The following is a 13,179-nucleotide window of genomic DNA, read 5'->3' as shown; positions in this document are numbered from 1 at the left end:
TTTTTCTTCAGGAATAGAGAGACTACCACCGCATCGTTTGCGGCGCATGTCACTACCTTTACCCACTTGGATACATAGTCGACGGCTAACAAAATATAAGTTTTACCATTCGATGGAGGGAATGATCCCATGAAGTCGATACCCTATACGTTGAAAAACTCAAGCTCTAAGATGATTTTCATCGACATTGCATGTTTCCATGAAATGTTGCCTGTGCGTTGGCACCGATCACACTTCATCGCGTAGTTGGTTGCATCCTTAAACAATGTTGGCCAAAAGAATCCACTCTGCAAAACCTTAGTTATGGTTCGCTGTCCTCCAAAGTGCCCACCATATGGTGAGTCATGACACTACGATAATATGCGTTGTTGAGCAGCATTTGGTACGCAGAGTTGCAGAATCTAGTCTGTCCCCTTTTTAGGCTCGTCCCAAAATATGATCTGCATTCGTGCTTGAGCTTCCTCTTCTAGTGGTCAGTATAATCCTCTAGAAATTTCTCGCAAACCAGATAGTTGACTATGTCAGCGTACCATGGTAATTCTTCAATATGGAACAGCTGCTCATCTGGGAACACCGCACTCACTTTTGACTCATTGCGGTAAACCTCAGGATTTTCTAGTCTGAACAAGTGAACCGCAACTTGATTCTACATCCCCTTGCGATCAATTATTTCTATGTCAAATTCTTGGAGGAGGAGAACCCATCTGATCAACCTCAGCTTCGCATCTTTTTTTTTCATTAAATACATTATCACCAAATGATCAGTGTGGATAAGTACCTTTATTCCCAGCAGATATGCTCTAAATTTTTCCAATGCAACAATTACCGCAAGTAGCCCTTTTTCTGTGGTGGTGTAATTAGTCTGAGTAGGATTTAGCATCTTACTCGCATATGTGATGGGATGTAAGATTGTCTTTCTCTTTTGTGTCAGAGCTGCTCCCATCGCATACCCACTTGCATCGTACATTAACTCAAAAGAAAGTGTCCAATCAAGTGCGATTAACACGGGCACGGTTGTCAGCGCATTCTTAAAAATCCTGAATGCGTTGAGGCAATTATTGTCAAAATCAAATTTTCTGTCAGCCTCCTGTAACGCTAAAGAATGATTTCCTTATTATGCGTGCACTGTGCCATAAACTTGATACGATGTTTTTATATCTTTAGTCTTTATGCGATACTACTTCTAAATATGCGTTGTTAATGATATGCTTGTAGTATGCGATGGAGTAATGCGTGTCACAAGTGTTCTTGCGCTGAAACCAAGTATAATTCCAACACAAGTTTCTCAGAAAAATCCAAAGTCGAACACATGGATTGTTTTCATTAATGCATTACTTTTGTGATACATGCGACTGTTTTTACAATTAATCAATAATTGGGTTTATACAGGAATCTAAAATGTGATGAAAATAAAATTGCGTTGATAAAATAAGTTGTGTAAATAAAATAAAATGCTAAACTAATATGATACAAGATACATGATACATGATACATGATACTGAGGTCGAGATTGACTGTGAAGTTATACAAAGGATCGTGGTATGCGATGGCAAGTCTTTATGGATGAATAAGAAATAGAAAGAGTAATTAGTAAAAACAACGCAAGTTTGTCAATTGCATTAAAGATTCAACTATGTTTCCGCTTTCCCTTGGCGTACACCTTTCGGTGATCGGCCGCGTTCCCATATCTCTATGGTGAAACAGGGATGAACGTGATGAACGCAAGGTTGCTTCCATCTCTGGAAGTACTACTCGCTATAGTTAATGCATTCTTCCAACCTTCTCTTGATAGGCAGAATAACATCTTCACTTCTGCTCTCACAGGTGAGGATGCCATCGAACATGCTTTAGCTAAACTTAATTATTTCCTTAACACAAATTAATTTACTTGCTTAATTATTGCTAATTACCCAAGGAATTAGGAAAACATAATGAAGAAAAGGGATTATGGATGAACAGAAATAGACAGAGAGATGATAATGGTAATGATCATAACATTTAATACTAAGATTAAGCATTCAATACATGGCGTGAATGAAAGATTAAGAAGATGAATACAAGTGATGAAATAGAGATTAGAAACAAATACAGAAGGAGTGTCAAGTCTTGACACAGATTCCGAACAGAGGTTTTGCTTGACAGCGTGTGGTAGAAATGGAGAGGAGAGCTTCCTTCTCAGGCTTGCTCTTCTGGTAGAAATGACCTTCGCACAGAGCTTCAACAGTAAGGATTAAAAGGATTCTTTGCCCAGAGACTCACCTCTCGGCCTTATCTCTTGATTATCCCGGATCTACTCTGGAAATCGCTTCAGACCAGACTCTCTCTCAGATATGTATATACATGTCTCTATGTACTCAAGTATATCTTTCAGTGAATTTGCATAATCTATTTATAGGTGAACCTTGGCTCTTTGACCTCGTGGTCCCCACTTTATGGTTATGGTAGTTCCTGAAATGGCGAAGTGAATATTCCTTCTGTTACGCAATTAACGCGTCAGAAATGCACAACTGAAAGCTGTACATTTTTCAGAATCCTCTGCAAATGTGTTGCTCTTTACATCTTCGATCGATCGCCGCATGCGGTGTTATTTTTTATTACCACATGCGGTTGAAATTGCGTTGATCGCTAAGCTCTTGATCGATTGTCGCATGCGTCGTCATTGCGTTGATCATCTATTCATTCCTGAATGATGGGTGCAATGCGACGTAGATGCGTTGTTTATTTTTTCTTTGAGCCATGAACACATGTGGTGACTGATTTCCTGCAAAACAGAAATTGAAATACTCTATTCTACCATCGCAATGGTGTTAGTGGGTGTATTGACAACATTTTATAATTCTCGCATTTCTTAGCCAATTTCTATACTATCGATGCAACTTTTCTTTCTTTTTATCGCAATATCTAAATAAAACAGTATAAATAGATTGTATTTCTACAAGTTATCACACCCCAAATTTAGATATATGTTTTTCCTCAAGCATATCTTCTGCTAAGACAATATTGTTCAGTTCTTATCCTAAATTTTTGCGTCGATTGGTTCGTCCGAATGCTTCCACCTAGACAACATTACTTAATAACGCAATTTCTTTCTATCCTTGATAATTCATAAACATGGCCTACTTTATTCTTTTATACAACAAATCTCTATTAAAAAATTCCTTTCTAGTTTTAAAAAGAATGTTTACCTCTTCATGCAAAAACAACTTGGTACGACTTGAATGCGGTGGTTAGGTTGCGTTATTTTATTAGAGACTATTGATCATGGTTACACCCTTCGTTTTGGCTTATTCCCACAGGTGTCATGCGAACATCCAACTATGGTTGTGTGCCAATCTCAACTTTAACTCTTGATTTTCAGCTAAGTTTAACTTTTGCTAGTCAGAGGAGTTTTCTCTTATATTCTTTTACTTTTCTCTCATTTTTTTTTCAAGTTGCGTCGTTCTTGGAAACCCATCTTCGTTTTGGCTTGCTCCCACGAGTGTCATGCGAACATCCAACTACGAGCAGGTTCCTTTCACAACTTAACTCTTATCAGGTTGGGATTGTTTTGGAATTTCCTTTGCACTGACATTGGAGTTTATATAATTTTTTTTTATAATGAACGCATTTTTCTAATGACCGCATCCACTTGATCACATCTACTCAAACCTTCCCTATCCCCAAATTTAGAGATGCGCAAGGTCTTCATTCTGTCTTTTTGAACAAAATAGACAAACATTTTGTCAAAATTTTGAAAAGAAGGTTTAAGCAGAATTTTGAAGGATAAAAGATAAAGCAGTGCTATTGCTATGAATTATCTAAGTGTTAGTTAGAAAATACAAAGTGTAGGAAATGTTTCTAAGGTAATGCATATAATTTATCATAGCAACGCAATGAATAACGCAAAAGAAAAGATAAAGAACATCACAATAATTGACAAAGGATGATAAATAAGAGGCTAACGCATACGGAAAGAATTATTACTCAGTTGTATTAAAGATTAACCTAGTATACAAAGAATTAAAAATAACGCAATACAAAATTTTAGCATGTACAAAGAATCAAGTAATAGCTTCTATACATAGAAAAATAATGAAATGAATTAAAAATCAAAGAATGACCGTAATAAAAAAAATTGTAGAGTTATTGAGGTGGAGGTTCAGGAGGAGGGTTTTGATGAGGTACTCGAGGAGTTTCTTCGAAATGCATATGTTACTGAAGATGCGGAGGCACCATGGGACCATGTAGATATGTCGTCAAAAAGTTGAAATATTCATGGTTGCGCTCCGCTACTTGCCTTTGATTTAGGTGTATCGTATAAATATTGCATTGAATATTGATCAACACCTGCCTTGTCATAGCAACACTGCGTTGCAACTCTTCTTGTCGCTCGTTTACCTTATTTATTTGCTGACAGAAATAATCATGTTGACGAGAAAGAAGGGAACGCATATCAGCAAGTTCAGCAGCTAAGGTGGCAATGGTGGGCTGCACCTACGATGTTTCACCATCAATGTTTTGGGGTTGGGTCGAAGTGCCTTCACCCAAATCATGTGGTTCATCAACATGCAGCGGTGGAGGGGAAAATTGCGATGAAGATGAAGGGGAGGATGGAGCTACTGGATATGCGTTGGGTGAAGCAGGAGCGAGGAGAAGGTTAGTAAAATGCTCGGGGAGTGTGGAGAGGGGTTCTGTAGTAGGGCTTGGAGGGCAAATGATCAAAGGTAAAGGGTCCAAGAGTTCTTAATCTTGCGGTGATGGCTCTTGGACTTTTTCCTTTCCTTTGTCAACCTTGCGTTGTTTCTTGGGTTTCGGCTGCTGTGGCACATTTAAATCGATCATGGGCCTTTTAGGTGGGATTTCGGGGCAATGTGGGGAATCTTTGTGAAGCATTCTCAAAATCTTGACGTTGATGAGGCCATGTACTTCCGGCATGGTTCCTCTTCAAATACTCACACCTAGTGAGAGGCATAAGCTTGAGACTGTCCAAGGAAGAAATATTGGCCTCTTATATGCCCCACAAAACCTCGAATCTATCTTGCGATCAACTGGCCCACGTCTATTGGGATGCCACGTGCGATGAAGTATGCGGCCATAACTCTATCCCTCAAAATTGTTTTGTCAAGTGAAGTCGGGATGAGTCGCTATTTCACCAAATAAACCCAAAGCCACGATTCTGGAAGCAGTTTCTTGGAAACAAGGTTCTGATGCCTTTTAAGGAGACCGACCACTGAGTGCCTGGTTGTGTTAATACCTTTAGCGCATCTTCTATTTGCTCTTTTATGGGATCATAAATGATTTTATTACCCGGCGCATCTGGGATGTTCTTCATCAGATATAATTCATTGATGTCCTTTGCGCTGAAAGACACCACTTCCCCTTTCATGGTCACCGCATCTTTGGTGCCATGGAGCCGTCCATTATAGAAGTCTCGCACTACCGTTGGGATGACGATGGATGGACACTGGAAAAATGTTTCCCATCCATGTTCCAATAAAACACTTGTGATCAAGTCCCGTAGTGGCATTGGCGCAAGGAAGAATCCCATCTCCATCATCATATCATCATTCTCTTTCTTCTTTGATGGTCGTCCCTTAGCCATGCAAGCTCACTGCTTTCTGCTACTGCTTTGCCCTTCTCTTTTGTCAACGCAAGGCGGGATCTTTGTTTTTGTTTCCTTTCCCTTTCCTTGCGTTGTTCTTCCTTCTCCCACTCCGCAATTTCTTTGCCTTTCTTTTATCGAATGCATTGAACATTTGCTCGGCGCCTCTTCTCCTTCTCATCCTTCTTCTTTTTTTCTTCTTCCTCTTCTTCTCTCATTTCTTTTTCAAATTCTCTTTCAAATTTCTTTGAGGCCAGCAAAATGCGCTGTTCTTTCTCGAGCCTTATTCTTTCCTCTTCTTCTGATATTGCGTTGTTGTGGCGCACCTCCTCATCTTGTAATTTTCTTCTTCGACTTCCTCCTGCGATTATTTGCTATGCCGCAACATCTTCTCTTGTTTTTATTCCTCCTCTTTTCTTTTCTTTTCCTTCTCTTCTAATGCACTTTGTAAAATTGTTGGGTCGATTGTTGACCCTTGCGGCTCATTCTTGCGACGCCGCATAAGGGGGGTGGTGTCTGAATATTCTCCATCATCAGTCGAAACCGTTCTTATTTGTGTTATTTCCTCTTCAGGTTGCACTAATTCTTTTTCTTACACTGACTCCCCCTTATTCACCCCTGCGGAGGTGGATTCTCTGTCGATTTCTGGGCTCTCAGCCCTCTTTCTCTTCTTCAGGCGCGTCTTCTCCCGCCTGCGTTCTTTTTTTCCACTCGTTTTTCTTTCTTTCTTCTTGATTGGATGGGCTTCCTCACCTCCTTCAGCCTTCTTCTCTTTGATCTTCTTCTTCTTCTTCTTCTCCTCAGCCATTTCAGGTTGTTTCTCCGCCACCGCTTCCTCCAAAGCAACCCTGATGGGTCTCTCATAGGATTCTATTCGAACAGTTTCCTTAGGATCCAAAACGGCTAGGGTGTTCCTTCTCGAAGCTTCCTCCATTTCCTTCTCGGAGGGTAGTGGCTGATTAACAACCCCCACTTCGAGCAACCTTCCTTCCTTCTCCATGTTACTCAAAATACTCCCGTACACTTCTCTGTCATCTCTTCTTTTTCTCTTATTTTTAGAAGACAGTGTTGGGAGTGGGGCACTCTCCGTGCTCTACCCCTCTCTAATGCGGAGTGGTCCGGCTGCTACAGGCTTTCACCAAGGTTTTTCGGCAATTCGAGGGATAGGTCTAGGTTGGGCAGCGAGACGACGGCTTGTTACGAGGAATGCCGCCTCTCTTGCAATGATTTGGCCTTGTGAGGGTGATGAGGGTGAAGAGGATGGATGGGAAGACTGATCGGCCATGAATGTACTGAGGGAAAAAAACTGGGGAAAGTTCTTAGGGTTTTAGAAAGGAAGTTTGAAGTCTGGGTATGCAAAGGTTCTGCTAGGGTTTCTATTTGCAAAAGACTTAAATAGGCTCTCTCAGACGAAGGAAGTGGGAATTTATAGGTTGGGCCTTGATGGGCCCAATGCAAATTCTGCGGTGGCAGGCCTCGAGGTACTCAAAAAGCCAGTCGCCGCGCTCCTCACATTTATGAATCAACAGAGAAGTACGTCCTTTCATCTGCGTAATCATCATTTCCTTGGAAGCCTAAATGATTGGACTACTCTATTTGTAAAAAGAATTTATCTTTTGTGTTTTATTCGGATGGGCGAAAAGTTAAGAATCAACGCAATGCTTCCATTAATGCAAATGTATCTTTGCAGAGGACGGGCAACAACGCATGTATCAGTGAAACACACCCTTCAACTTAACGCATTTATGGAGGACGGGCGCACTGTATTTCTACTGGCGCAACACTACCTCAACATAGTGCATTTTCACTAAGGACGAGCGAAAAATACATACGAGTGCAACACACTCCTCAACGCAATGCATTTGGGTAGAATGAATGCAAAGTGTCTCTTGTTAGCACAAGATGTACCCATCATCGCAATGCATACTTGATGTTGATTGTTATTTTTATTTATTTTTTCATCAACACAAGTCACTAGGACTTTGCAGTAATCAATTTCTTTTAACAATCATTCACCACAATTAAGGATAACGCAATTAATACAAAAAAGTAAGGAAATTAAACAGAGCACAAAATTTAATGCAAGTGAATTAAATGAAAAGTAATTTCATAAAGCAATAAAAACAAGTTTAAGGAAGCAATAAATAACAAAATTCATAAAGCAATAAAGAAGGTAATTAAGAAAGCAGTTAAACATAGAATTTAGAGATATGGACCGGAAGACATTTTTCCCATGATGAATGCAATCCACACCTCTGCAGGCGATCAAGCTTGCCTCCACAATGTCATCAAGGACATTGGTCCTTCCTGTGAGATCTCGGGGCTTTGAAATTACTTGGCAGTGTTCTATTGCGTAGTTCGGCTGCCAATTGCCCAACTTGGACCTCCAAGTTTCTAATTGACGACGCCTGCGATTGCATTACAATATCGTTTTTCTCAATATATTGCTTGAGCAGGGACTTCAATGAATTTCCAGAGGTGTTTGAGGAGGATTCTTGGTTTTGCGGTTGTCTCTGATGACTCTGATTCTGGTTTTGATGAAAAGGTGGAGGGTTTCCTCGATTCTCGAAGTTGCTATTCTGATGGTTACTCGGCCCCCCTTGGTTGTGATTTCATCCCCAACCGAAGTTAGGGTGATTCCGCCAATCGGGGTTGTAAGTGTTGTTGTACGGATTGTTCTGGATAACACACACTTTTTGCCGGTTTGATGGGCACATTTCTACTGCATGGCCCTTTCCATATTGTATGTAACTTATTACGGCCACTTGTGTTGGCGCATTAGGTTGCGTTGATCCTTGGGAGTGGACACCTTGATTAAGTGCCATCAATTGTAGAAGAGAGGTCACCATGGCCATCTGTGTGGCTAAAGTTGTCATTGTATTCGCAAATACAATGGCATTATCATTTCTTCTTCTCTCAGAGCCTCTTCCTCTGTACCCGTCATCTACCCAGTCATCCATATTCCACGAGATGCGATCAAGGATGACCTTGGCTTTTGTGTAAGTTTTATCCATAAATCTTTCTACTGCGGAGGCATCAGCAACGGCTTGCGTTGATCTGTTCAGGCCGTTGTAAAACATTTCCATCAGAACACAATCGAGTATCCCGATATGCGGACAATTCTTCACCAGTCTTCTGAATCGCACCCAGGCGGTGCTTAGGGTTTCGTTATCCATTTTCTCGAAGTTTAGCACGTTCTTTCGTCTTCTTGTGTTGATTGCTGGAGGGAAGAACTTCTTCATAAACCATTCCACCAACTGATCTGAGGACGTTATTTCATTTGCCTCTAATGAATGAGCCCACCTCTTAGCCTTATCCCTCAAGGTGTATGGGAAGAGGTAAAGTCTGATACCTACTGGAGTTATGCCAGGAATGGAGAAGGTACTGCACATCTCGACAAAAATGGTCAGATGGGCATGAGGGTTCTCACATTGTAGACTTTCGAACTGCCTCATGTTTTGTATCATTTGGACCATGACCGGCTTTATCTCGAAACGTGCATTTTCCTCAACTATTGGGCGTGAAATTCCAGGCGAGAAGTCATAGAGATTGGGCGCCGCATAGTTCCTTATTGGGATATTGTGGTCGGCAGCAAGAAAAACAGGATCTTGCACTGGCCGGTTTACCCCTTGATTTCCTTCGGGTGCCTCATTGTTGTTGTTGTCTGCCATATTGATTCTTCTACGCCATGCTCTGTTCTGGTGTGCCCTTGTGCGAAAAGTATGATCGATCTCTGGGTTAGCTTCGAATTCTGGATCGGTTCTAGTGCTCATAAATAGTCAGTCTGTTCTTCACGTTAAACAGACAATACAAAGAGATTTGTCTTGCAAAATACAACAAAAGTACTCAACACTAACCGTTACCAATCCCCAGCAACGGCACCATAAAATTTTAATGCTAAAGAATGATTTCTTTATTATGCATGCACTGTGCCATAAAGTTGACATGATGTTTTTATATCTGTAGTCTTTATGCGATACTACTTTTAAATATGCTTTGTTAATGATATGCTTGTAGTATCCGATGGAGTAATGCATGTCACAAGTTTCCTTGCACTAAAACCAAGTATAATTCAAACGCAAGTTTCTCAGAATAATCCGAGGTTGAACACAAGGATTGTTTTCGTTAATGCTTTACTTTTGTGATACATGCGACCGGTTTTTACAATTAATCAAGAATTGGGTTTATACAAGAATCTAAAATGCGATGAAAATAAAATTGCATTGATAAAAAAGTTGTGTAAATAAAATAAAATCCTAAACTAATATGATACAAGATATAAGATACATGATACATGATACAGAGGTCGAGACTGACTATGAAGTTATACAAAGGATCGTGGTATGCGATGGCAAGTCTTTATGGATGAATAAGAAATAGAAAGAGTAATTAGTAAAAACAACACAAGTTTGTCAATTGCGTTAAAGATGCAACTAGGTTTCCGCTTTCCCTTGGCGTACACCTCTCGGTGATCGGCCGCATTCCTATATCTCTATGATGAAATAGGGATGAACGTGATGAACGTAAGGTTGCTTCCATCTCTGGAAGTACTACTCGCTTTAGTCAACGTATTCTTCCAACCTTCTCTTGATAGGTGGAATAACATCTTCACTTCTGCTCTCACAGGTGAAGATGCCATCGAGCATGCTTTAGCTAAACTTAATTATTTCCTTAACATAAATTAATTTACTTGCTTAATTCTTGCTAATTACCCAGGGAATTAGGAAAACATCATGAAGAAAATGGATTATGGATGAACGGAAATAGACAGAGAGATGATAATGGTAATGATCATAACATTTAATACTAAGATTAAGCGTTCGATACATGGTGTGAATGAAAAATTAAGAAGATGAATACAAGTGATGAAATAGAGATTAGAAACAAATACAGAAGGAGTGTCAACGTCTTGACACAGATTCTGAATGGAGGTTTTGCTTTCCAGCATGTGGTAGAAATGGAGAGGAGAGCTTCCCTCTCAGGCTTGCTCTTCTGGTAGAAATGACCTTCGTATAGAGCTTCAACGACGGGGATTATAAGGATTATTTGCCCAAAGACTCACCTCTCGGCCTATCTCTTGATTATCCCGGATCTACTCTAGAAATCACTTCAGATCAATCTCTTTCTCAGATCAGTATATACACGTCTCTATGTATTCAAGTATATCTTTCAGTGAATTTGTAGAAGCTATTTATAGGTGAAGCTTGACTCTTTGACTTCGCGGTCCCCACTTTATGGTTATGGTAGTTCCTGAAATGGCGGAGTGAATATTTCTTCTGTTACGCAATCAACCCGTCAGAAATGCACAACTGAAAGCTATACATTTGTCAGAATCCTCCGCAAATGCATTGCTCATTACATCTTTGATCGACCGTCGCATGCGGTGTTATGTTTTATTACTGCATGCGGTTGAAATTGCGTTGATCGCTAAGCTCTTGATCGATTGTCGCATACGCTGTCTTTGTATTGATCATCTCTTCATTCCTGAATGATGGGCGCAATGCGACGTAGATGCGTTGTTTATTTTATCTTTGAGCCGTGAACACATGCAGTGACTGATTTCCTGGAAAACAGAAATTGAAATACTCTATTCTACCATCGCAATGGTGTTAGTGGGTGTATTGACGACATTTTATAATTCTTGCATTTCTTAGCCAATTTCTATACTATCGATGCAACTTTTCTTTCTTTTTACTGCAATATCTAAATAAAACAGTATAAATAACTTTTATTTCTACAAGTTATCACCTTCATTAACGCACTCAGCAGTCATGCTATTTTTGAAAAGTCCTTGACAAAGTGTCTATAGAATCCAGCATGCCCGAAGAAACTTCTTACAGCCTTCACACTTGTTGGAGGTGGGAGTTTTTCAATTGCTTTTATTTTTGTTTTATCCACCTCTAACCCGTCCTGAGAAACCTTGTGCCCCAACACGATGCCCTTCTTTACCATAAAATGGCATTTTTCCTAGTTAAGAATGAGATTCATCTCCTCGCATATTTTCAGTATCTTCTCGGTGCATAGGTGCATCTCCAGGTTGGTCAGACAGACTTCATAGGTGTGCCCATAGACAGAGAAGTCGTCCATGAAGATTTCAACAGAGTCCTCAAGATAGTCTGAAAAGATGGCCATCATGCACCTTTGGAACATGCTCGGTGCATTGTAGAGGCCGAACGACATGCGGTGAAAAGCAAAAGTCCCATATGGGTAGATGAATGTGGTCTTGTCCTGAGCTTCTGGAGCAATCATAATCTTGTTATACCCAGCATAGCCATCCAGAAAGTGTAAAAATCATTTTTGGCTAGACGATCTAACATTTGATCAATGAATGGTAGAGGGAAATGATCTTTCTTCGTTGCCGCATTCAGTTTGTGGTAGTCCATGCAAATACGCCACCCGGTGACGATTCTTTGTGGTATCAGCTCATTATTCTCATTGAGGACTACCTTCATGCCTCTTTTTTTTTTGGCACACGCTACACGGGGCTGACCCACGTGCTATCTGCTATCGGATAAATAATGCCCGCATCTAACAACTTAATGATCTCCTTTTTAATGACCTCTTTCATCGTAGGGTTGAGTCTGCACTAATATTCAATCGATGCCTTGTGGTTTTCTTCGGGACAAATGCGGTGCATACAGTATGCGGGGCTAATTCCTTGGATGTATGCGAGCGTCCAACCAATTGCTCGCATATGTTTCCTTAGAATGCTTAGCAACGCATTCTCCTAATCCTCATTAAGTTCCGAGCAAATAATTACTGGCAGCTTCTCATTCTGCCCCAAAAATACATACTTTAAGTGATTCGGCAGGGTCTTCAATTCCAATATTAGTGGTTCTACTAAGGACGGTTGCGTTGTTTTTCTTTTTCTTTTTCTATTGGCTCCTCTTCTTGAGTTGCGATCATTTCAACTTCCTTGGTTTTTTTTTTTATGATCACATTACATGCAGCAATGGATGCGCTTGCATCCTCTTCTTCATTCTCTTCGTCAAGCTTTTCTTCTTTAGTCAAATTCTAGTCGTTGTCAGAGTCATGCAGGTCTTCTTCATCAAGAAACTTCATGGCACGGATTATGTTGAACTTGAGCTTCTGTCCATTTATGCTCAAAGTGATCTCTCCTTTGTGCACATCAATCTGAGCACAACCTGTTGATAAAAATGGTCGCCTCAAGATAATGGGAACATCTTTGTCGGCTGCGTAATCTAAGATGATGAAGTCGGCTGGTAGGATAAATTTGTTGATGGTGACCAGCACATCCTTCACTTTCCCCTCTGGATGCACCAGAGATCTATTTGCAAGTTGAAGAGTCACAATCGTGGGCATAAGTTGCCCCACATTCAGCTACTTAAAAATCAACAGAGGCATTAAATTGATGCTAGCTCCAAGGTCACACAATGCTTGCCCGATGTACAGTCCTCCAATGGAGCAAGGTATAGTAAAGCTCCCAGGATCACTCATATTCGGTGGAATTATTAATTTTGAGCTTTGCGTTAAAGCCACCGTGGCAAACTTACCAGTGCCCCTTTTCTTAGTTACCATATCCTTCAGAAACTTCGCGTAAGCAGGCATCTCCTCAATCGCTTCACTGAATGGAATAT

The 13,179-nt window shown here is 40.5% G+C and overlaps 1 protein-coding gene across 1 annotated transcript; it reads right to left on the bottom strand.

The window, feature by feature from the left end:
• Positions 1 to 8,193: 8,193 nt before the first annotated feature.
• On the bottom strand, positions 8,194 to 9,354 carry LOC120077591. The gene has a single exon (XM_039031530.1). The coding sequence runs from the start codon at positions 9,352 to 9,354 to the stop codon at positions 8,194 to 8,196; it is 1,161 nt and encodes a 386-aa protein (XP_038887458.1).
• Positions 9,355 to 13,179: the final 3,825 nt, after the last annotated feature.

This window comes from Benincasa hispida, chromosome 1, assembly GCF_009727055.1.
Source record: "Benincasa hispida cultivar B227 chromosome 1, ASM972705v1, whole genome shotgun sequence".
In the NCBI taxonomy this organism is placed as follows: domain Eukaryota; kingdom Viridiplantae; phylum Streptophyta; class Magnoliopsida; order Cucurbitales; family Cucurbitaceae; genus Benincasa; species Benincasa hispida.
Note: the sequence above shows the minus strand (reverse complement) of the source record. Positions and strands in the feature narration are given on the sequence as shown.

Bases quoted from the DNA above. Each gene is read 5' to 3' on its own strand.
- LOC120077591 (XM_039031530.1), bottom strand. From the start codon at position 9,354: ATGAGCACTAGAACCGATCCAGAATTCGAAGCTAACCCAGAGATCGAT.